The sequence below is a fragment of the Chroicocephalus ridibundus genome, chromosome 2, assembly GCF_963924245.1.
Source record: "Chroicocephalus ridibundus chromosome 2, bChrRid1.1, whole genome shotgun sequence".
In the NCBI taxonomy this organism is placed as follows: domain Eukaryota; kingdom Metazoa; phylum Chordata; class Aves; order Charadriiformes; family Laridae; genus Chroicocephalus; species Chroicocephalus ridibundus.
Window position 1 is genome coordinate 73,326,410 of NC_086285.1, and position 25,537 is coordinate 73,351,946.

Here is a 25,537-nt window from a genome sequence, read left to right on the forward strand (position 1 = left end):
CTTAAGATCTGATCTGGCTTGCAAAACCTGTAGCTGCACATACACACACACACAAATTGTCTGCCTTCTTTCTTTCTTTGATTCTGCATCGTCCTTCCAAATCATGCTAAAACATGCTATGTTTTCCAAATAATTTACCCATGTTGATTTCACCGAGGTCTATGTTACAAAACACATGCCAGGGTAATTAGAACAGTATCTATCTACATAATGAGTGCAAGCTCCTAATGTAACTGCATTTATAATTAAGGTGGTATAGGTTATTTGCTAAGCACTTTGTCAGTTCACCTCGGCTTGTCTGTATGAGAGATTCACACTGCAGAAACTACTTCAGTTGAAATGAATTAGGGTTACATGGGAAAGTAACATGTATGTTTTAGTCTAACAGAGGGAGAAACTTCTGGGTTTTCTTCAGCTGTGCTATTTGCTGTGTTAAAAATGGGAAACGCTCCATTTTAAGAGTATGTATTACTAGGTCATTCAGTATGGAGTTATGCTAACATTTGTTATACGGAACTTGTGGTCTGGTTGGGATGCTTAATAGTACACAAGAACTGTAAATATTAAAAACTAATTTGGATAACTGTGTTTTAAACTTGCTGCAGGGCTCCTGGTTCTTTGTTCAGCGTTTTTGCACAGGAAGAAGATGAACGTGACAGGGGAAAAGATAAAAAAGAAGAGATGGGAGAAGACAGCGACATTTAGACAAAATCACATTGCGTAGAAGTACACAAGAAAAAGAGCAGTTTAACACCTTTTCTCTCTCAAAACAATTTCAACCCACTTCCTACTAGCAAAGAGAAAGTGTTTAGAAAGTTGCTGGAGGTCACAAAGAGCACCTGCCATCGCAGGTGGCAGTAAGGGGGAGGACAGAGAACTTTGTGCGGCTGCACCTGCTCAGCAGCATGGCCATGCCTTATTGCCCACTTGGGTTTATGACCCCATCTACCACAGCCTACTGAGAGCAATAAATCTGTGACCCGGGCCAAATTCAGAAGTCGGATGAAGGGATGGGAAATGCGAGAGAGGGGAGTTGACACTCCGGCCCCTCAGCGTCCCCTGGGGCGCGTTACGGACAGCAGGACCCGCACGGGAGATGGAGACTCCCTCTCCCCACAGACTTCACCGCAACGTGCCCACCGCCCGAGGCCGCCCGGCTCCCGCTGCTGCGGCTCCGGCTACGAAACCAGGGCCGAGGGCTCGGCCTGAGGAGAAGGCCGGCTACCTCCCGGCGCGCGTCGGGGCCCAGCTCCTGCTGAGGGGATCGCAGCCCCCCGGCGCTGCATCCGGGGCGGCTGCGGGAGGAACCGGGGAGCCCCGCTCTTCATGCTAAGGGAAAAGCTACGTGCCTTCCGCGCATACGCTGCCGCCGGGAAACCTCTCGGGCTGCGCCGCGCTCAGGCCCTCGGCTCTTCCCCCACCTCCAGAGCGCTTGGAACGGCCCAGGGCAGGCGGCGTCCGTGCCTCGATGCTGGGCGATACCATCTCATGGGAGGGGGAAGCCTAACGGCAGAAAGGGGTCTGCCCGGCAGTGGTACGCTCCCTGCTAGGCCGGGTGCCCGAAGGACTCCGCCTAGTGTTTGCCTGCTCCCCCCCCGCGATAAGTGGGAGAGGCGAGGCGTCTCCTCGGCGCATGCGCGGTGTGGGACGGCGCTGGGTGTCAGCGGGGATGGAGGAGATGGCGGAGCCGGGCGGCGGCCGGACCGGCGCTGGGGCGGCAGCGATGGCGGAGGGCGACAGCGTCGCCGGAGAGGAGGCGGCCGCCACCGCCGCGCCTTCACCGCCGCGCTCCCCTGCGGTGGCCGTTGGGGGCGAGGGCGGCGGGGCGAAGCCGCTGAGCGCGGCGGAGTACGCGCGGCGGGTGCACCAGTGGCTGTGGGACTCGTACTGCGGGTACCTCAGCTGGCAGGGCTGCCTGCCCGCCCTCCTCGCCGCCTCCGCCGCCGCCGGCACCCCTCGCGTCGCCGCGCCGCCGCCGCCCCCTCCTCCCTCCCCGCCGCCGGGGGCGGCCGCCGCTGCCGCCTACTACAGCCCCTTCTACCTTTTCCCTCCGGCGCCAGCCCACACGGCCGCCGCCACCGGGCCGGGGCCCCGCACCGCGGCTGCCGCCGCCGCCCCGGCTTGGCCGGGAGCGGCGGGCAGGTTGACCCCCGCGTCCAGGGCGGCCTCCAGCAGCGCCGCCGGCACCAGCGGCAGCGGCGCCCCCAGGGAGACGGGGCGGCCGGCGGGTGAGTGGGGGTCGGGGGCCGGTGTGGGTCTCTTGGCGTGGGGGCGGAAAGGGGGCGGCCCCTCGGCACGCCCGTGGGGAGGCGGCTGGCAGTGGCCGGGGGCCTGGTTCGCCGCCGCCGTGCGGGAAGGTCGGGGGGCCGGGAGCGGAGGCCTCGTCCTCGCAGCTCCTTCGGCCTCCGCCGCGGTTTCGGGAAGCGGTGTCTGGGGAAGGAAGCTGCGGGGGGAGGGTGGTCACCGCGCTTGTGCGGGCTGCAGATCCGGGCGTGGGGCTCTGCCTCGCAAGAGGCGGCAGCCCAGACACCGAGTGTGTCAGTCCAGACCTTCAGCCCGTAAGCAGGTTTTGAGAGGGTTAACTTGCCTGCGCGGCTGATAATTGCAGTGCTTGTAAGGTGTTTACATGTATGTGAAGGAGTTTATTTTTCCCCAGGAAACTTTAACTCTCGGGGTCGCAGGCTTGTAATGCAGCTAGCTTTATAAGTAGCCCGTTTGGATGATGTAAACTAACTTCGTTGGTCTTAGTGGGCTCAAATAATATCATGCAGTGAAATTGAAGCAGGGAACGAAAAACTCACTCGCGTTCAACACGTGAGGGTCAGGACCTGGGATAAACAGAAGTCTGTTATGGCTGTAGATATTGAAGACCGTGCATAGTGCTGCTGCTGTTTATTTTTGCTCGAGAGTAAGGCAAACTCGGTCTGACCGCATCAGGGATAAAACCTTGAGCACACAAACATTTCTTAATGAGTCAAGGAGCGCCTGGGTGACTGACATGCCCTCAGTGTTTGGTAGCACCTTGAGTAATGGTAGAAACCTGTGGAGCGGAACACTGCGAAAGGACTTTGGAGGAAAGCCAGATCTTTCTTTCTGCAGGGCAAAGTACAGCATTACTGATCTGTAGCATTATTTATAAGCTCGGTGGCTGGGTGTGAGGGGAGGATGGTTTTGGTTGCTTCATCTTTCTTTTGAAGGGAAGGGAATCTAGCTTCTGAACTTGCTTCTTCCTTGTGGTTTTGAGCAGATGTTGTTTAAACAAGGCTGTAACACAAGGTCGTGTTTTCTTTAGTTATGCCCCAATTCTGAGTTATAGATTACTTATAAACAGATACTGCCAGTCATTGAAAAACCGGATATGGACAAAGACTAGACTGGAATGATTCTTAGGTTTTTACCTAGTTCTTCAGGAACTAATTCCCGTAGGTTAAAGGTAATTTATGGCATAAAAAGCACTTAATGCTGGGGAACGTGGTTATTCTGAACAGTAAATACTGTTGCAACACCCAGCCTTCTTAAGGGAGCTCTGTATGTGGTATAGTGATACGATACAATTATAAACATAGGCTATTGTGCCGGTGCTTTGGCTCCAGATTGCAGGTGGATATGTCCGGAACAGCTAAAGCGATTACAGCTCCTTTTTTGCTGCTGGAGATTATTGCCCACATGGCAGGCTTGGCAGGGCAGATCGTGTATCTGTCCCTACGCCGCTGCAGTTTACTAGCCCAGCCTGCTTACGTAAGCTGAAATAAGTGACAGTTTATGCTAATGTTGCAGATTTTAAACTAGGATGTCAAAAAGTGGAATTGGTAGCTGCCTCTTCCAGTTCAGTCTGCCTGCTGGGTGTGTGTTGAAGCACCAATAGCAGCAGCATCCTGGGCAGCAGCAGGCTCTTTATGGATGGTCATTGTGATTTAAGAGGCTTCCTCCTCTCACCCCTCCCTGCCTTACTGTAGGAGATTATTCCTCTTGTACTGGGAACAGGAGAGTGAAAAGTGTGCTCAAGTCTCAGCTGCTCTGCCTGGCTGACTAGTGCAAACCTGTCGTTATTGCTAGTTTAATGTAAGATCCTAGACTTCGAGCTGAGATGGATGCGTGTTGCATTTGGCTGTCTCTGACATACAAATAGTAGCCCCTGGCAAAATAGTGGAATTTTGAAAGGAAGAACATGTCAAATCACTGCAGTGGAACCGCACTAGTGTGAGGGTTGCCAAGGTTTCTTAATGTAATGGAGTTTAACATAATTTGAGTACTTATTTTCTTAGCCCCATTTAGCTTCTTCATTACTCAGTCGTTGAGTCTAATGTATTAAAATGAAACTGTGCTACTGACTTCAGCAAATGTGTTCCTTTTAACAGGGCAAATGAACAGTCTTTATCTGGCGCTGTATGCTGAAGCCAGGATTGGGGAGGCTGGCTATGCTCCCTTCTGCCTTAGTTGAAGAATGTTTAATTAGAATTTAGTTGACAACTTTAGACGTGCTGTGACAATGAGAATTGAATCCATTTTAGTATTATTTATGTAACAGTGGTGCTACTCGATAGTATCAGTCCAGAGTTATTAGTGAAACAGGTATGGAATAAACAAACTGAGGTGCATTAAATAAGGACTTGCTCTTACCTAATCACTGCTTGATTATTCTTGCCCCATTTAAAAAGCACCTAAGTGCCATGGGCTTTCAGCTTCGCTTGCACAGCTTGTGAGACCAGGACTGGCATTATCACTCTCAGCAGTTGAACTGTGGAGGCTTATTCTAAGTAAAATTTGATGATATTTTTTCAGAATGGAGAGGTGAATGATTCCTCTTTCCTTTTCTCCTTTCCCTGTGCATGAGGGTTGGCATTCTCAGAAACACTAACAAACACAGTCACTATTTTCCATGAGTTAGATCTAGTGGTACTTGGGTATTTCTAAATGAAGTCTTGATGCAAGTCCTTGCTGGTTTCACGTGAGTAGTCATGTTTTTTGTTTGGGAAATAAAGAGGGGTAGATGGGTTCAGATGAAATTATTTTCCAACACTATTTCTTGGAAACTTTCTAAGATACTCTGTAATATTTTCTTTGCTTTAATCATCTGAGGTACCTTAGCAACAAAAACTTGTAACTGTGACTACTTATTTTGCCCCCATTTGCACTTGGTCAACTAAATAGGAGAAATGTGTTACATTTCTGGCTTGTGGTAGGGCAACAAACTGCATTTTATTATAATAACATGTCTATAGGAATGTTTATGCCAGGTATGACTAGTATTTTCATCTGCTTCTATTTTTGAGTCTGATTTGCCAAAGAATAATCTGTGTTTTACTTTTAGAGAGCTGGTACCTAGTACATACGGAAGCCTTGCTGATAAGCAATAGAACGGTTGTGGTAGATCTAAGATCTAATTTTCCTTTTTTCCTTTTACTTGAGCTCTCAGATTTACTGAAATCTTTCTCTATGAAGGTGTTCTAAACAAAAGAACACAAAAATTGATACATCCTCAAAGTACTTCAGTATGCTAATTAGGAGTGGACTCAGAGTTCTGAAAGTTTGATTTAGTTTAAGAAGTTTCTTATAACTTGATTTAAATAAATCAGATCACTTTTTATTCATACACTTTTAGAAGTTTTCTCGAAGATGTGACCTGAGATCAAGATCTTGATAATGTTCTTGCAGTGACGTTAATGCGAAATGTTCTTAGATGATAGTGTTAACGTTGTGTTAGTGCAGTAAAATCTGGGTAATGTTAACTATTTCTGTTACAGGTCGGGAGTTCATTATCCCTTCGCTGGCACACAGATTCATAGCTGAGATGGTGGACTTTTTTATTCTGTTCTTTATAAAGGCAACCATTGTTTTAAGTATTATGCACCTCAGTGGAATAAAGTAAGTTGAATACTTTAAAGCTTTATTGTATACAGCTTTAAGCTCTTCATGCTCTTTGAGGTGTCATGATGTATATATGGTATGCTTATGAATATGCTGGCACTTAGTAACTGTCAAAAGTTGAGGAAAAAGCACCACTAGGTTAACCTCTTTTTAAACACTTTCTAATTTGGGGTCAGCTGATGGAAACAAAGAATTTGTTCATAGGCTCACAAACGCCTTCCTAAGGATATATTAGACTTGCAGTCTTATTTTTGGGAGGCAATAGCAAGATTTTTTAAAAGTCCTCTAAAAATTTCAAAGGAAAAACATTGACAAATTTGTTTTTTAAACAGCGTTTAAAAATGTACTGGATCTGGCTGGGATGGAGTTAACTTTCTTCATAGCATCTCCTGTGGTGCTGTGTTTTAGATTTGTGGCCAAAATAATGCTAACCCACAACAAAAAAATTACTTCAGATCCTGCACGTCAGATATGTGCGTACTTTCAAAATACAGCCTGATTGCTAGGAATGCTACCATGCTGCAGTCTTTACTGGGCATAAGTTGGGTTTCTTAAAAAGTATGATTAAGCATCGCCTGTATCAGCTATACACTAGACTGAAAGATTCTTCATTTCACATTTTATATTCAGATGTAATAATTTACCTCAACGGCTGTTTCTTTTTTTTATCTCCTGCTTTAACTGTAGGTATTTTATTCCGTAGCTCATTTAGTTCCTCTGCTTTGGGTTGGTGTAATCAAATATTTCAGTCTGATTAGAAGATAAGAGTTTGGTGCAGTCAGTAAATCCATTACTGTACAAACACACTTCAGAATCCAAGTTTTCTGCTAAAGAACCTTCCAAATGTTGACTGACTGTAAACTGATACTATGCAGATAACATCTTTCAGGCACCTTAAACTGCTGCTTGAAAGGTGTGTGGAAGAGAGTCAAATCCAAAGCAATAAATATGTCAATGTAAAGGATCAGTGGTTTTTGTTCAGATAAGCATGCAATTAAAATGCCAAACTCTCAGTTCTGTTCAGTTGCCAAAACCTCAAACTCTAACCCAACAGCTTGTATTTCCGTCTTGCTTTAAGTAGCCTGACAATGGTAGAAAACGAAGTACTGGAAAGATGGGGACCAACTGTATGTATATCGTTTCTGTAAAGTAGCGAAGGTAATGGAAAGAGAGAGAATCTTTTTGAATTAATTTACAGTATATTCAATATCACTACTTTTGCAAAAGCCAGTAAGTTGCTTGCAGGTAACTCCAGAGAAACATTTGCTAGTGAGATGTGGTGTGGCTGAGTTTAGGCTGAGGAGTTGTCATGAAAAAAATACATCCTCACAGGCTCAGGACAGAGCCTTCAGGCCAGGCTTGTATTGAAGGGAAACACAGGTTGTGCCACACTATTTTCTTAATTCCTTATCTTTCCAATCCTAAAGTGTGAATAAAAAGGAGGGCAGGTAGTACAAAGATAGATGGGACTGTTTCGAAGTAGAACTGCACATTTCTCTGTGACTAGTAATTCTCACTTAGATGCGTGAGTGAAAATCATAGAATAGTTTGGGTTAGAAGAGACCTTAAAAGGTCATCTAGTCCAGCCCCCCTGCAACGAGCAGGGACATCTTCAATGTATCTCAGGTTACTCAGAGCCCCATCCAACCTGACCTTGAATGTTTCCAGGGATGGGACATCTGCCACCTCTCTGGGCAACCTGTTACAGTGTCTCACCACCCTCATAAGTAGAGAATTTCTTCCTTCTATCTAGTCTAAATCTACTTTCTTTGAGTTTAAAACCATTAACCCTTGTCCTATTGCAACAGGCCCAGCTAAAAAGTTTGTTCCCATCTTTTTTCTAAGCCCCTTTTAAGTACTGGAAGGCTGTTATAAGGTCTCCCTGGAGCCTTCTCTTCTCCAGGCTGAACAACCCCAACTCTCTCAGCCTGTCCTCACAGGGGAGGTGCTCCAGGCCTCTGATTGTTTTTGTGACCCTCCTCTGGACCTGCTCCAACAGGTCCGTGTCCTTCCTTTGCTGAGGGCCCCGGAGCTGGACGCAGTATTCCAGGTGGGGTCTCACCAGAGCAGAGCAACCTGCTGGCCACGCTTCTTTTGATGCAGCCCAGGATACGGTTGGCCTCTTGAGCTGTGAGCGCACATTGTCGTCTCATGTCCAGCTTTTCATCTGCCAGTACCCCTGAGTCTTCTGTGCAGGGCTGCTCTCAGTCCCTTCATTCCCCAGCCTGTTGGGGTAATGCAACTGAGGGTTGCCCTGACCCAGGTGCAGGACCTTGCACTTGGCCTTGTGAGCCTCATAAGGTTCACATGGACCCACTTCTTGAGCTTGTCCAGGTCCCTCTGGATGACATCCCATCCCTCAGGTGTGTCAACTGCACTGCTCAGCTTAGTGTTGTCTGCAAACCTGCTGAGGGTGCATTTGGTGCCACTGTCTATGTCATTGATGAAAATATTAAACAATACCGGTCCCCATACTGACCCCTGAGGGACACCGCTTGTCACTGATCTCCATCTGGACATTGAGCCATTGACCAGTAACCCTCTGGATGCGACCATCCAGCCAATTCCTCATTCACCAAACAGTCCACCCGTCAAACCCAAGGAAGTTGTGGGGGACTGTGTCAGAGGCCTTACAGAAGATAGATAGACAAATGACATTCATAGCTCTTGCCTTGTCCACTGATATAGTTACTCCATCATAGAAGGGCACTAGGTTGGTCAGGCAGGACTTGCCCTTGGTGAAGCCGTGATTGCTGTCTTGAATCACTTCCCTGTCTTCCATGTGCTTTAGCATAGCTTCTAGGATGATCTGTTCCATGATCTTCCAAGGCACAGAGGTGAGGCTGACAGGTAAAAGTGTGTGCAATGTTTCCCTTTTTCCAGTCACCGGGGACTTCACCCGACTGCTGTAACTTTTCAAATATCATGGAGTGGCTTGGCAACTACATCAGCCAATTCCCTTAGGACTCTGGGATGCATCTGGGGACATTAAGTCCCATAGATTTACCTCTGTTCAGGTTCCTCAGGTGGTCACAAACCTGATCTTTTCTTACAGTCCTTGCCTAAATACATGTTGCAAGTATGTCCATTCCAGGTATCAGATAAGAATGTTAAATCTGTAACGTTTATCTTGTGAAAATATGCAGTTGCCACGTGCTATCTTTGATAGGGTAAACGGCTGAAGGTTTCAGTTGCTTTAAGTTATAAACTTCCTCTGGCATACCAAAGTGTCTGCCTTTAGACGAGTACTGTGAGCAGTAAAGACTAGTGAGAATGAGGAACCCTGATCATGCAAGGGAGGACAGCTCTCCCTTGCATTTAGAGAGACGAGTGCCGCCTTTTATTTTTCCTTGAGAGTTCCTATAAGAAGACTTAGATGACTTCCATTTATGTAGAGTTAGATTACACGTAGAATCTCTTGTTTATCTCCCAAGAAGCGCGAGAATTTTCAGAACAATTTTGCAGCTTGCTACCCAGGGACACCATTGTGCAAAAGTGGTAATAAAGAATGATCTTTTCATAATGAAAAAGACAAAACAAACTAGGCAGCAACTCAGAAGGAAACCTAGTGTTCTGAATTTTAATGGCCTGTTTAGTATCGGAGAAGCCAAGGAGCTTTTGTTCTTCGACTAATACCAGAACTGAAGGAATGAATTCTAGTGTTAAAGGGGTAACATTGGTATTGGGAGAAAGGTGGTTTTAAAATTCAGTCTTATTTTATACAGGGATATCTCCAAATTTGCCATGCATTACATAATAGAAGAAATAGATGAAGATACGTCCATGGAAGATTTGCAGAAAATGATGATAGTAGCTCTCATCTACAGGTTGTTGGTCTGCTTCTATGAGGTAACTACTCACAAACATTAACTTCTGTAATCGATAGTTGTCAGTTGTCGAATAAATGTTGAAAAAAAATTCTGCCACCATTGGCCTATAAAGTAAATCCTCTTTACAGTATTTTGGATTATGTTGAATCTTATGACGGTCACATAGTTTTGATGAAAACCAAGTTTGCTCGGCCAGTAAACAACACGCTGTTGTGTGGAACTGAAATAACTTTTCTTTTACAGATAATCTGTATTTGGGGAGCAGGTGGAGCAACCCCAGGGAAATTCTTGCTTGGACTGCGCGTTGTGACATGCGATACATCTGTACTTATTGCGCCCAGCCGTGTGTTAGTCATTCCATCTTCTAATGTCAGTATGACAACGTAAGTGCTCTTAGCTCAGTCTTGTTGCTTTCAGGTTAACGGTGTGGAAAGCCTGTGATTTGGAAGGAAATACACCATTTCTTTATTAGTGGCCTTTGCAATAATTAGATTGCAAGAGCTATTGTTAGATTCTGTGAACTAAGAATAAAATAGCAATTATTCAATCATGTGAACGTTTTTCAGGCTAGCTGATAAAACAGTCTCCTCTGAACTCTGGAGATGGATTTTTCTGCTGTGTAAAACTGAGGCACTAAACTTGAAAGTAAACTACCTACTAATTTAAGCAGAAAAGTGAAAATACGGCACTGAACGTTTTATTCTCATTTCAGGTCCACAATACGAGCTTTGATCAAGAATTTTTCTATTGCTTCATTTTTTCCTGCATTTATTACACTGCTGTTTTTCCAGCATAACAGAACAGCCTATGATATTGTAGCAGGGACTATTGTGGTAAGAAGAAACGGAGTCAGATGATACCAAAAGATGAGGTTTCCAGACTGGTTTTGAACATCCCCTCCCACCCCCAGTGAACAAAGACCTACCCCAAAACTGAGATTGAGGTGTCTATCCGAATCTTTTGCCCAAATGAAATGGGAACTGATTCAGAAGCTAAAGAAAATGTTTTACTCCGGTATGATGCCAGCAGCTACCTTCAAAGCATTGGAGTTCTCATAAATGCCAAAGAAGTTTGAGAGAAAAAATACGTATTAAATCTGGAAGTATTAACATCCGATTGGTGAGAAGGAAAGTGGTTGTATTAACTGCAGAAAGGAGCTGTTCTGCTCGTCAGTCTGCAGAAAGCAGATACCTAGAAATACTCCACCTTAGAAGAAATGTTGCTCCTGCAGTTTTGGATGTTGGCAGGTAACTAGAAAATCAAGTTGTTTTCCAAGCAGTTGCCTAAGTCATATGATAAACTCTGAGAGGAAGAGAACTGCAGTATTAGACAGTAGGGCAAATCATGTTAATTAAATTGCCACGTGTGTAGAAAGAGATGAGCAGTGTTTATCATGTCCTTCCTATTGCTTCACAGATCATATTCCCCTCACCTCTTCAAGTATTTTATCAGAACATTGATGTGAAAAGTTTTTTGCATGCCTGTCTTAAGCATTTCCACTTATTTCACATGTCAGAGCCAATAAAGAGGTGAAGTAAGAGCTGCTTTTTCTCTGGGAAGGGTCTGTTACACTGCAGTGTTAGTGAATTGGCGTGTGTAAATAATTTTGGAGCTGTGAACGGTACAGATCATGCTAATGGAAGGTAACTTTTTTGCTTCTCTTTGGAGTGAAAGCACTTGTCTATTCCTTGCATATAATGCCAAGCAAAACAACTGAATGTGTTTCAGGAGCATGCAGAAAACATTAACTGAAATGTGTTATGGGTGTAAATCTACGGAAGTACAAATACTGGTTATTTTCTCTTTATAATTCTGGCTAATTGTTTGTATATTCAGAATAACTTAAATACTGAATAAAGAAGCCCAGTATTTTGCATGATTATATAGCTTTGATAATTTGTTTATTCTTATCTTGTTAGTATCTTGGGAAAGGAATATAAGCAACAATGTTAATGTTTTATTAAAATTTGAGTAAGAGTTTGGAATTCTATAGCCCAGTTTCCGTGCATTCTTCCCTTAACAATAACTATACCAACTCTGTGGCTGAAGTTCTTACCTTACCTTCAGTTTTGGAGGTTGACAATAGAAATGTTTGAGAGCTTGGTTATCTGTCTTCTCTTCTGGTGAAATAACTTGATCAGTAATGTGTTACCGTGCTGCGGTATTTTAGTTTGGTAAGTGGTGGTGTTCTGTTTATGCATTCTGTGTATGCGTTCTCATCTTCATTTACAGTGATGTTTTGGGCGGTCTGAATGCAGCACTTCTGAGGCTGTTAGACCACTTGAAGATATTTAGCTGAAACAGAACTTCAGAGATATCACTTAACTGTTCTTTCACAGAATTGCACTGTTGAATTAAGTATTGAAGTTAAAAGCTCAGGCGTGGCAGTCAGCCTGACATAAGCTAAGGCTGTCAGAACTAACTGAAGTCCCTTCTAGGGTGAGTGTTGCCTATTTACAATTTCAGTGTGAGTATAAAAAGAACTTTTGTTCTATTTACTGTAGCCGTGACCTAGAAACTAGGATTCAAGACAGGGGGAGGAAGGGAAAAGCAACACCAGGGACTAAAAGCTTATTCCTGCCAATTCAGGTATAAGGGAAAGCATCTCACTCTGTAGAAAAATACCACCCCCTCCTTCCACGGCAGGTAAAGAAGAAAATTACAATTCAAGAACACAGAGCCTGTCCCATGGAAATACATATACATTATACTGTTGTAAACACTAGCTGTTAGTTTCTCTCTTATGCAAGTTCCATTGAAGATGCAGCTTTTTTTCCCCTGTTTGTAGGATGAGTATTTGGCAGGTGATAGAGCTAAGGAAAAGAAGTGAGATTGGTGGCATTTCTCTGATTCAGGCATCTGGAAACACATAATTGCATATAATCCCTCCACAGCAACAGTGGCAGGAGGTGACTGTCTGACAGCAGCTTACACATTGCTGACTATTTTCTACTTACAGGAACAGTCATTAGAGCTCTACCCATTTAAGACTCTCATGGAAACAAAAGTTAGCCTTTGTCCTCCTGTCAGGTGTAGTTCATGAGGAGAAGAGTATATCATTTTGTATTACCAGCACCTGCAGCTGTACAAGTGCTGAGCAGCATTGGGGTGAAGGGCAGAAGCACTGGCAAAAAACCTCAGCAACACAGCTGAAGACATTTAAAGCTTCTGGAATTTATGCAGGTCCTTTCAGTTCTAGCTGTAGTGAGCAATTAGGTCTCAACCATAAACCAAATGCTGTGGCTTAGTAGAAGTTCAGCTGCGGTTCCCAAATGAACAAGAGCACTTCCTCTCATTTTACAAGAACAATGTTTGTTCTCTGCGAGCTCTTCTAACTGCTACAGAAGTGGAAAAAAAACCCAAATTACTCATTTACAATGGGGTGTACTTTCTCCTCTTGTTAGCTTTTTTTTTTTTTTTCAAATAGCTCTATAAAAATTAACTGCAACCATTACAGCTAGACAGCTGATGTATAGCTCCAACCTTAAGACAGTGACATTGATGCTCATTTTAGAGGATCTTAAATTAGTTAGAGGTTCTCTGTTAGGAAGGAGAGTTTAAGATCCTCTAAAATGAGCATCAATGTCACTGTCAAAAAGCAGAGGTTGGAGAAAGCCTGTGACATCACTCAACTTGAGTGCATCATCTCGTACAGTTACAGCTGCACATGCCTTTGTGGAGAGTTAAAACTGCCAGACAATATTTCGTATTTTTTATTGATGGCATTTATCCCATGGTTTAACATGTTAATTATACTGTAATAAACATGGCTTTAATATTAAACTTTTCCTTATTATCCAAAGTCACCACAGTCCATTTCAGTAAATATAAAAATATATACTTAATACTTTGTACAATACTGGTTTTTGGTCCAAACAAAAATGGATCAGAAAAGCCAATAAACTTACTTTAAGAATTCCCAATTTTAAAGATTTTCTAAATGGATTTAGGCAACTTTGAATAATGGGATTTACATAAAATCTGAGACAATACTAAACAAAAATGGCCGTAACACACAAAATTAAAATTTCAATTTCACAGATTTGTTATGCCAAAAAAGTACATAGAGAAACAAAACTGTATTTACACATGTTTCATAATAAAATAACAAAGGCGAGACAGGTGATAAAGGGCTGTAAGAATGAAAATATAGAAATAGCATATAATTATTAAATGAAGAACTACAGATCTAACAAGTCCTTAGCATGGATCATCCTTTAATCAGTCTTCCTCTATCAGAAAATTTTAGTGCACGATACACCCAAACTCACTCACTTCACACATACACCAGCACAAACTCAGCATAGAAATCATTCGTTATCAACATTCTCTACTCTATACAGCATCCCTCGCTGATATAATTACAATTTCGAGGCGTCAGTAAACGCAGATGAGCGCACATAGTGGTGCAGATGAAGAGGTATTGTACAAGCCATTCACTGTGCAGGCTCTAACTCACGGCTATAGCCAGACCATGCCGAGTCAGTGAAAGAAGTAACTTGCTGGAGTCTAAAATAGTTTTGCTTGAGAACGGCCCAGTTGCCAACTCTATTCGTTACCAAAAAAAAAAAATCTAACCGGGGAGAGGGAAGGGAAGGAAAGGGCAGCGGAGTTTTATATTCCTTTAGGCAGATCTGACTTCAGCTAACCCAGCATGAGGTACGATCCCAACAACTGAACAATGCAGGGTAGTAGCTGCTTCCAAAGTTGCTTTACCAATCAGGCGATTATTTTCTACGTCTAACTGCAGTCTTTATCTTCCGACCAGAAACTGAAGATCCAGAGGCAGAGAAAACATTTTTTCCATTAGTCCTATCAAAAGAAATTAGTAGTTCAGAGTTTAGGACAGTGTAGCTGAAAATTCAGTAGCAGCACTGAGTAGATATGCCAGAACAACTCTTTCATAGTCTTGTCTCGCTAGTTATCAGCTGGCAACAACTGGCGTATGATGAACGGGAGGAAGAGAGTTCCAGAAACCAAAAGCAATTAAACCTCTCTTATTCAGAAGGTAAATAGCAGCGTAATGGCTAGATAGGGATCTTACCTTTCAAGAACAAGACAATTTCACTTACGTTGATGTGTGATATTCCTGACAACTAGGCTCCTTTTAAAGATACTGTTGCTTAGTTAGCCAGTCAGGCTAATGCAAGGAAGGATGCCCAATTTAGTTTCAGACTCCAAGGTTCATCTGAACACCTCATGATTTAACAGCAGCAGAGGCTGAACACTGTCCACTGATATTACCCGAAGCTCAAGTGAAATTCGGATATGGTCTCTTACCCCACTGTAAATGCTGGAGGCTGGCTGAACGAAAATCCCGAAGAGCCAGAAGGCTGTGCCGGTGCAGGAGGATCTGCACCAAAAGTAAATACGCTGGGGTTATTTGGAAAGTTGAAGTTAGACGTATTACTTCCAAACTGGAATACAGAACCTGGGAAGATGGGATGGAAGCAGAAGGGAGTAAGAAAGTTGACAGTTGAGTTCATCCTTTCCAGCAAAATCCTCACGTTCTTCCCACTATCTAATGAATTTTTTTACAGGTCACTCGAGACAGCTAAGTTGGGGCAGGGGGGTGCACCAGAAGTGCCAGATTACTACGGGAATGGTACATAGAAGAATTCATTCACTTTAATAGAGAATCATGAGGGGATTCTTGAACTAACACTGCTGGCACGCTGATAATTAATTGTTTGCTAACTTCTGTACCACCATTAAGTTTATACCTGTGCATACTGGTTTATTAATGAAGTCTTAAATTATAGCACTGAATCATGGAGATTTACATTTAAGTAAGCTTCCTTGTGTTCATGCAGTTGATCTCATTTAGATCCATTAGTCGATCTAAATGAAAGTTGATCCCTTTCACTTAATGTGCTAACACAGCACCTCATCTTAAAAAAAAATAAAAACCCTACCATCGAAGTAACTGATAAACCACACGGACAATCCAGGGAGATTTTTTTATCTTTAAACTGCTACCTGATTAATGAAAGACTGACTGACTAACATGGTGTGCCAGCTGATCTACTGATTAGTACAAAAATGTCGGTTACTTTTCATGGAGGCTAAACTAGAGGTAAAGCTTCTGAGAGGAAAAGAGGACGCTTTTCCCTTCAAGTATTTAATGTGATGATACCAAGTACATATGTTCTAGCAGTGTGTTTTTTAATAATTACTAGTGTAGAACAGGTCTTCTTTTACACTTCAATTATAAGGATCGTTCTCTGCCCCCTTCCCACAGTATTTTATACTTCATCAGTAAAAAGAACTTTACATAAAGTCTTACCCCATAAACGCTTATAAATAATTCTGACTATAGTCTTACACAACAAAGCCCCCAATCCAAATAAATTGCGGAAGCCTGTTAACGAAGTCAGGTAACTAGGAATAACTCTAACAAATCCCAAAATAGTAATTTTGCAGTGCTTCTGCCATTCTGGTTTGTACCATCTTACCAGTGAATACTCCGTGGTTTTCAACACATCCTTTTGACCACTACATGTCTCGAGAAAAGAAACCCCAATATTTAGTGGTAGGGGTGCAACCTCCATATCTGCTAAGTCTCTCGTGGAGAAGGCTTATTGTGAAGCCGGCAAACCTATGGCACATCCTCCACAGTCAGGAGCGAGACACAAATGACTTAATCCTGTACCCATTATTTTTATGGAGGGTAATTCTTAAATGTGTGCGCAAGGCAGAAACCTTTTTTCTCCATATAATTTAAGGTGCACTTCATGAAAAAAAAAACAAACCAAAACAAACAAAAAACCCCAACCTATAATCTTTGAGACGAAAAGGGAAGAGGACGGTCAGCACTCACCAGCACTGGGCGTACCAGAGCCAAACCCTGGCTGTTGGGTCGCTTGCTGTCCGAACATGGAGGGCTGAGTGCTGCTCGTCACCGAGCCGAAGGCAGGAGGAGCAGGCTGAGCGCCAGCCGAAAACAGCGTTGTCGACAGCGATCCAAAACTTGGAGCGCTTGGCTGGCTGGACCCTTGGCTCTGGCCAAATGCTGGTGGCTGACTGGCGCCAAACGCTGGGCCGGCAGCAGGCGCTGGAGGCCCAGGGCCAAACAGAAACGAAGAGGACGACCCTTGGGGAACAGATGAGAAATGTCAGTATACATAGGGTTTTTTTTCCCTCCACAAGAACGAATCTAGAAACAAAGGCTCTAAAACCTCATGTTTCCCAGCTACCCTCATGTCTGGTAGCTGAATACTCATCTTAATTTCAAACTAATTATGTGAGTATATAAAACAAATACTATGTCAGCCATAACAGGAATTGTGCCTTTTCGTGCAAATAACATGAGAAATGCCATGTTTATCAGAGTCAAAATTAAATCTCAAACACATTGGCTGTCTAGACTCAGGTTGCTGCATTAATGTTCTAAAAATGGATTCCCGCAAACAGTACACTGTAATTTGTATTTACTAAAAGCTGTTTATATCACACACAGAGAATATTCATTCAAATTGTATTTTTCAAACATGCAAAATACAGCTCCTGATTTATTAGGATCAGGAGAACGTGAATCTTTCTTGTCAGCAACTGCCCCCCTCCCTGCCCAACTTCAGAAGGCCAGATCAAGCTTGCAGTGATCTCTGTACTCAAAAAACTCGCTTTAGCGGAGCAATTCTCTACGTAACATCAACCGACAACCAGCTCATTTGTTTAGCTGCTTCGGCTCTGCACGGCCAGCAGAAATAACAAAATGAAAACAGGGGACCGAGCAGCGCGTCTGAACATACGCAGCAGATCTGCTATGCAAAAGGAGACATTTTAAACAGCACTATTCGTGCAATTTAAGCAGCCTTCACGCAACAGAAAATACCCTCTATTGCACCATAACTTGGAATGCCTGACTGGTTTTCTTTCCAAGAAGATGAACAGATACACAGGAAAAGTTAATATAGGCTTCTGCATTAAAAAAAAAACCCCGGCCTTTCTGAAGATGTTTGAAATATGGTGTCACTAATGAAATGACACTGAAAGTTACTGATTTGTAAGCAGGTTAAATTGATTTGCTGGTTGTTATAATTCAGGACTGTTTTCTCTCTGTTTCTGATACACAAAAAAGTGTGCAAATTTTATTTCTTTGTATGACCAGGTTAATCAATCAAATCAAACTACATCAAGTCTCTTCGTCACAGATTCAATCTTATTTCCAACATACTGCTAGGGTAACCAGAACTGGTGGATTTAGTCTTGTGTCCTACTGCAGTGGGGTAATGAACATAAAACATGAAACTTTTATAGATTCTATCTTCTCTAAATGGCTAGAAAATTAACAAACACTGTCCATAATGCTTATTAGAAACCAATCCTTAAGCAGCAGCAATTGCATGTAGAGGTACTGTGTTTATACAACTTGTGAAGGAAGGATTTTGCAAATCTTGACATTATTTACAACAGCTGAGAGTTTTAGGTATGGAAGAGAAAAATCAGGAAAGTTGTAATTCATTGATTTCTAACCATAAGCACTGGACTGATAGTGAGAAGAAAGAAACTATCATTCTCATGGTGAGAAGTTCCTATACAAATTGAAATCCAGTAAAGAATTTGCATAAAACAACTCTGCTGCCCGTTCATTCTTAAACTGTATTTCCCAGACTGTAAAAAACTGAGCCCCAATTTATATCATGGAATATAAATACTCAATATTTCAATACTGTGAGATGCATTTGGCCTACACATTCTCTTAAGTAAAATACTCATGAAACAGTATTTCCTTGGCCCACTATGTAATGGGAAAAATGAGAAGAGCATCTATTTAAAAGGTACCTGTTGAACTTGACGTGGTTGTGGCTCCAAAGGTAAAGCCTGAATTCGCTGCATTGGTACTGCTGGCTCCCGAACCAAAAATAAATGAAGCAAGAGCCGTGCCGGTGCTGGAAGATGTGGTTGCTGGTTTGTTTTCTTGAGAGAAGCCAAATGACTGAGATGCTGCAGGTTCTGCAGAATTGCCAAAAACAGAGCTGCTCACAGTGTTGCTGGGTTGTCCAAACACAAAGGGAGCGGGAACTGGCTGAGGATTTGAGGAAGAGATGGCGCTGCCAAACACACTGCTGCTGTTGGCTGACGTGGTGGGTACAACTGTGCTGGAGGAACTTGAGCTCAAGAAGCTGAAGGATGGCTTTGCTGCTCCTTGATCTGAAAAGAAGAACAGTACATAAACCACCACAGAAATGACAAAGTCCAGCAAACAGACGCCTGTTTCAATCACCGTACAAAGAACAATCCTGAATGACACCTCAACTATTATCCCAGCTACTGTTGTTTACCTAAGATCCAAATTTAATGTGCTGACTGCTGCCATCCACAATTTAAGGAACGGAAGAATTGCGAAGAACAAGTATACCACTGCAGTCAAAGCTTCACTGGTTACAAACACCAAGCACTGGCCATCATTGCCTGAACCAGTATTAACCACTACTTCTGAACTCTTCAAACAAAAATTTCAGCTCAACATCCATCACCTGTAAGAGCTTTATGGCTTTGCTCAATGGAGTATTGAAAAACACAGTGATACATTTGCATTTGTAGCTTGTTTGAAAACATAGCCCTGTGCCTACAGCTTTAAGTCAAGCAAAACTTACCATCCTCCAGCCTAACTCTCCCAAACTTAAGCACCTGCAAGACCTGCTTTTAGGAGCAACAGAGAACAACCCTCCATTAAGACCATTGCGAGAAAGTGCTGAGTGCACTTTTACACACTTAGAATAGTGCTGTCAGTCATTCTTCAGCTTTCCCTAAGCTGCTGCTCTAATTCTCATTATTGTGATCTTGTTTTCAATTTCCCACTTTTTTTTTCCCCCCCAGCAGTTATGTTCCCTTTTCCTCTGCTCCATTTTTAAGGGACTATACCATTCAGAACAGTTGTTAAAATTTCCTTTTTGCACAAGGTTCTTTATCGAATTTCAACAACTAAACCAAACTCCTGAATGGGGCAGGTAAAAAAAACAACCGAACAAAAAACCCAACCTCAAAACTGCCCACCCACCCATCTCCCCTCCCACAAATCCCACAATTCTCCAAAAACCTGTCCAGTAGCAGTTCAACCTAAGAATACTGTGATTAAAACCAGTATAACCCTACGTACTGCTTTTATTCAGGGCTACTTACTGATGTCCTTCATCCATATCACTTCAGAAGTTAGAAACTAATTCTGTTCTCTAAAACACAGCTGCCAAGCCATACTAACAGAATTTAAATAGAATTCGTCCACACAGCGATCACCACTGAAGAACTTTATTCCTCCGCTGCAGACTTTCAACAAATTGAAGGAACACAAAACTGTGTAGTATCTATGAAGTCATTTTTATACCTTCATAGCAGTAGACAAACAGCAGTACATCCTGCAGCATAGCGGCAAGTACATGGGAATAAGATATTCCCCTCTCTTATCCCCTTTTACCTTGAAAAACAATGCTAGTATGAGGCCTTTATACTCCACCATCCCACAGATTTTATCGCCACCTGTGCTGGTACCACTGAGACAATACAACTTCTATGTTCATAGGAGAAGCGACACAGGTTCCTTAAGGTGTGGCGATTTTTTTGTCTAGACCTAGTGTTAAAACTCATTGAAATCTAAAAAGGACTTGCTACATATTGTCTACACGCCAGCAACTAGAACTAAAGACAGGCTGCAGGTAGTAATTAAGCCTTTTCTAAAGTTCTAGTACATAAATGTGTCTGATCCCATTGATTTTTGTGCAGCATGGCTTCAGAGATATTATTTGATGGACACGAGCAGACAAAAGAAGACAAAAGATGTTCCATCTACCTGAAGTACTGGTTTGTGCCCCAAATGTAAAAGACGGCTTTGCCTGCTCTGTTTCCTTCTCTGATGGTTTGACGAAACTAAAATTGAACATAGGTTTTGCTGTGCTCTCCTCTTTGGTATGCTCAGCCGTCCCAGCTGAAAAGATAGGTTGTGCCTTTAACTCTTCATCGTCAGCTTTCTTTCCAAACGCCAATGGAGCCGCAGAAGTGACCGAGTCCTGTTTCTCTTCTGTCCTTCCCAAAACAAACTGTGAGGCAGGCGCAGACTCCACACTGCCAAAAGAGAAGCCTCCCTTTGTTGGAAGAGTTTCATCCTTTTTCTCATCTGACTTCTTAAATGCAAGAGCCGGTGATGCTACCTCCTTTTCTGCCACAGTTCCAAAAGTGAAGCCGCTGCTGACTCCGGTTTTATTCTCATTGGTAGTTACGGAAGAAGTAGAACTCGTGCCAAAACCAAAGCCTCCCAAAACTTGTTCCTCTTTCTTTTCCTGCTGTCCCAGGCTCGCTGTCCCAAACTGAAATGTTGAAGGAGCCTGACTGCTTGTAGATGGAAGTCCAAAGGTAAAACTGTTACTTTTACCTTCTTTTTTACTGTCTTCTGATTTAGAGTCTGAGGAAGAAACTCCAAATTTGAAGTCCCCTGAACTAGTAGGAAACTTAAAACCCCCAGTCACAGTGTTGGAGGATGCAGGTTCAGATGCAACGCCGAACTTGAAGCTTCCTTGTTCTCCGAATTTAAAATTTCCTGTGCTACCTAATGTATGAGAAGATTCAGAGGAGGACGACTGGACACCAAATGTAAATGATGGCATTGCAGCATTTGTGGACCCAGTAGGAGTACCAAAACCTGCAGAAACAAGTAATAACGTTAAGTTTGCAATGTATGATGTAATACCTGTAGGGTTTAGCTACATGGCTTAGATTCTAGTCCTGAACTTCCCATAGTCAAAACTGTTCAAAAAAACCCCAAACAAAACAAACAACAAAACAAGCAAGGAAACTCCACACTTCCTCTCTACATACACCTTTTTGCAATGGTATTCTTCCATCCACCACCTGGCTTTGAAAAGTATACTGCTCGCTTCTTTGAAAGATCATGCTTTTAGTCTAAACTCCAAGTGAACAACACAGCTATGTCATTAATAGAAGCTTTTCTCTAAAAAGCATAATCTTTTTCTGGGGAAAGGGTGTGGAAACACAGACGCATCATTACCTTACGTAAGCAATGTTCCTAGAGGAAAAATGAACAATTTTGCCATACCTCAAAGGAAAAACAATTGTACTTAAAAAACAAAAAACACGAAAAATAAATTGCAGAATGCACACCCTTGTTTTTCTCAGTAAGTATTACCTTTGAGCTCTGCTTTTGTGCCTGGCTTTGCACTTTCACAGGCTACACATTTTGTGGCTTCTGCTTTGTTTTGGACCAAGCAGACCTCACAATCCCAGCTTCCTTCAGGCTTCTTGAATTTGTCTAAATCCAGAAATCCTCCTGAAGAAGCAGAAAATGTAGAAACACTGCTACTGGTCACAGGCACTGAACTCCCTGAGAAATAAGCAAGATAGTTAATCATCCTGCTTAAATGATAAAGCGAACATGAACTTCTTAAGAAACTCTTAAACGCTCACTAAATTACAAAGTGGACAAGTGTAACAGTAACAAACCATCAAACTACACGTTAATTTCAGTCAAACTCAATCTGAGAATGTGAACAATAGAAAACACCTAGATTCTTCTCCATAATCTACACATGATTTTACACACAAATTGAACCAGTGACATTTAAACAGCAACTGCAGGTCATACAATACAGCAATGTAGCCTAATTCTGACGTAAATTAAAGGTACTATACTCAACTAAAACTACTAAAAGAATTTCCGGTGACACAAGTAACCGGTAGTCAAAGTTAGCACCACTTAAGTTAATGATCACTGTCAAGTGACGTGAGGCTGAGAATGTACCAGAATGATTCATCACCAAATCCCAAAGACAGACACGTTCAAAACTACATTGTGACATAAAAACAAACAAGGGGAACTCAAAGCTTCTAAACGCACAACTCTGTGCTCACTACAAGCTACGCTGTCTTCAATAGCAGCATATAAGCATATCCATAAGAAGGCCCAAAAGACAGCGCTTGCCTTCTGATTTTTCTCCCTGGTAAAGGAAGAGATGTCACTTGATGCTGCACCCCAACGGAAAACTTCAGCTCTGTAAGCATGAGGACTGAAGTGGACATCCAGAAGGCACAAAGGCATCACATAATTGTCACGTTCACCTACAGTTTTAAACTACTGAGGGTGGCATTTAAGAGAGAGGCAGAAGATAATGTCTCAAATGCAAAAATGTAAAGACAGGAATGGGTCTTCCACAGCACATCCAGAAAATTTTTGTCCTTCCATTTTACTTGCCTCACTCTTCACCTTGGCAGATGTAATGTAACTGCAATTCTTTGTACCATGATGGTCATGGCAAACCTCTCACATTTCCAAAATTCCTCCTTGCAACAACAGCTAGAGTCTCAAAGGTATCAGCTGATCTGGCACTTTTCAACTCTGAGGTTGAAAGTTCATGAGAATAAGCTCCCTCTGAAATGCATTATCTTATCTGAAGAAATTTCACTCCTATTGTACAGAATTATTACAAAAGCACAATCTAGTCCATCTTGGATCCCCGCCCCCCCCCTCCCCCCGGGAATACATTTGCAACGGTGTTTTTTGACATAATACTATATTAAATTATGTTAAAAGCCAATGAAAATGAACACTAAAATAATTATTTGTGTTTTAAAAACAATACAGTCACCACACTCAAAATCAATTACAATCACATATAATGGGAAACAACCCAGCGCTGCACTGAAGGAGGCGCCCGCCTCTCCACGTTCTGGAACGATACCTACCACTGGTCTCCATAGCTATAGCTGAACATACAGTTCTGTTTTAGCTTAAGATGACTAAAGACTGCACTGTCTTGAAATCTGGCTTCATACCTCTGCTCAATTACACACAAATGCTGAGTGGAGACATTTTTGGCCCTGTTCTGTAAATGCCGTTTCTACTTATGTTTTGAAACAGAAAAAAACCAGTAATTTTTAACTCTTTCTATGGAGTTTACATTTTTCCCCAATAAAAATAAGCAAATTGGTTTTAAGTTAATTAAGGCATCCAGTTTAGTCATCTTTCCTCACCGTCTGCAAAGCAGGGTACGTTTGCTTCAGTTCAGCTCTGTACTAATACATTTCACAATCAGTTCAATTCATGTGACAGGCTGGAATCTGGGCTGAAACCTCAAAAGTGCCTGTAACCATTCCTGCAGACAGGCACTAATCCATCCTGTCTGGCATACAGCCATGCTGCTGAAAGTATTTTTTATATGCAATGTATTTTAGTCTGTAAATAACACACAGAGGCTGAGATTGAAATAAGAAAAAGAAAAGAGAAGAACACACCTGGTTTCTCAGACTGACAAGCTACACATTTGCTGTCTTCTGCCTTATTTGATACAAGGCACACTGCACAGTCCCAAGAGCCTTTTGGCTTCTTAAATTTGTCTCCAAACCCCAGAGTGACTGTTGTGTCAGTGCTGCTGGAGGAGGATGTCACTGTCACGGAGCTGTCTGTGACCACTGGCAACGTCAGAGCGGGCATTACTCCTGTTCCAGGCTTTGGTGTCTCACAGGCTATACATTTCGTAGCTTCAGGTTTGTTCTGGACCAGACAGGTGTCACAGTCCCATGTGTTGGGTGCTGTTTTAAATTTGTCTTCAAAGCCCAACGTCCCAGCTGCAGGGACTGCTGCCTTTGAGGTGACACATTGACTCGAGCTTATCGTCTGTTTCGTACTCTCAACTGTTGACACTTTAGCAGCTTGACATGTTACACATTTGCCATCTGTGGTTTTGTTTTGCAGACATGGGTCATGTGTGTCAGACTGCCAAAATGAGGATGCTTGTTTCGAGGTGTCTTTGCCTGCAGAAAAACTACTTATTGCAGGCCTCGTATAGACCACTGTGCTTGTAACAGGCTGTGCAGATGTAGAGGAGTGTGTTTTCACAGACATGAAGCCTAGGAGAGAAATAAACAGGAAGAGATGTTACTGATAAAGAAGTACCCTCACTACACGTAAGTTACTTATAATACTAGACAGCATAAATTTAAACCAAGTGCCAATGGTTACAACTATACACTCCTACTAACTGCAAGAGGAAGTCCATGGAAATCTTATCTAAAGGGATGAAATTTCATATGCTGCACTGGAACGCAACAGAACGTTTATTTAAAGCTTGATTTAACTCTTCATTTCCAAAAAAGTTTTAAATACAAATCTTCGCTGGTAGATACAAGTGTGAAAAAAACAGTACTGAAAGCTGACTACCCATCACGGACTAGAAATAATCCAATTTCATTTTAAGACACCATGCCCAATCGAATCGAATTTCTAAAGCTATTTCTGCCATAGTAGATGACTCATATTTACTTTAGTAGCTGTACAGCAGTTGGTACTCGGAGCAGCAATCCACATTGTATTCCCCACAGATAGAGTATTAAGTAATAAAAATAAAGACAACAGAACAATTATTATCTATAATCTTTGTGCAAAATGCACTGGACACAGGCCAACTCCTTATTTAAAGGTGCCCGTTTTAACAGAAAACAAGAACCACCAATATGGAAATACTAAAGAAAACGCTACAGCAGTGCATTAACCATGACACAAAGTGGATTTTTTGTTGTTGCGGTGGAGTGTTTTTTAAAAATCAATGTAGATATATGCTAGCGTATTTTTCACAATATCTTTTAAAAAGGAGTTCATTATCTCACCAGGGCTTTTTAGAATGTCTAACACACTTCCTTCCTTTAAGACCTTTGCAGGTTTGGAGAGGCCGTCATATTCTTCTTTTTCTTCCTTCTTATTGCTGGTGCTGTTTACAGTGGTGGTATCTTTAAACACAAAACAAAAAACACCTTTCACAGAGTAATACACTTGAATATATTTGCTAGAAACAAGAGTTTCGAACTTCCATGCTTCTTAGGTAAGAACCTTCAAA

General features: G+C 42.5%; 2 protein-coding genes across 2 annotated transcripts in view; one reads left to right on the top strand and one right to left on the bottom strand.

Annotated features, from left to right (window-relative positions):
• Window positions 1-1,608: 1,608 nt before the first annotated feature.
• On the top strand, window positions 1,609-11,238 carry FAM8A1 (family with sequence similarity 8 member A1). The gene is made up of 5 exons (XM_063325875.1): window positions 1,609-2,228; window positions 5,745-5,865; window positions 9,594-9,717; window positions 9,942-10,081; window positions 10,411-11,238. Exons 1-5 carry the CDS (start codon window positions 1,634-1,636, stop codon window positions 10,553-10,555), a joined length of 1,125 nt encoding a protein of 374 aa, XP_063181945.1. The 5' UTR covers window positions 1,609-1,633; the 3' UTR covers window positions 10,556-11,238.
• Window positions 11,239-13,395: 2,157 nt separating this feature from the next.
• The window catches only part of NUP153 (nucleoporin 153), a 45,295-nt gene continuing 33,153 nt past the window's right edge, over window positions 13,396-25,537 (bottom strand). The window contains 8 exon segments of the mRNA XM_063325852.1: window positions 13,396-14,510; window positions 14,979-15,129; window positions 16,519-16,791; window positions 18,483-18,851; window positions 20,488-21,333; window positions 21,838-22,032; window positions 23,940-24,554; window positions 25,311-25,430. Of these exon segments, the coding sequence (XP_063181922.1) occupies window positions 14,426-14,510; window positions 14,979-15,129; window positions 16,519-16,791; window positions 18,483-18,851; window positions 20,488-21,333; window positions 21,838-22,032; window positions 23,940-24,554; window positions 25,311-25,430 (2,654 nt within the window). The 3' untranslated portion in view covers window positions 13,396-14,425.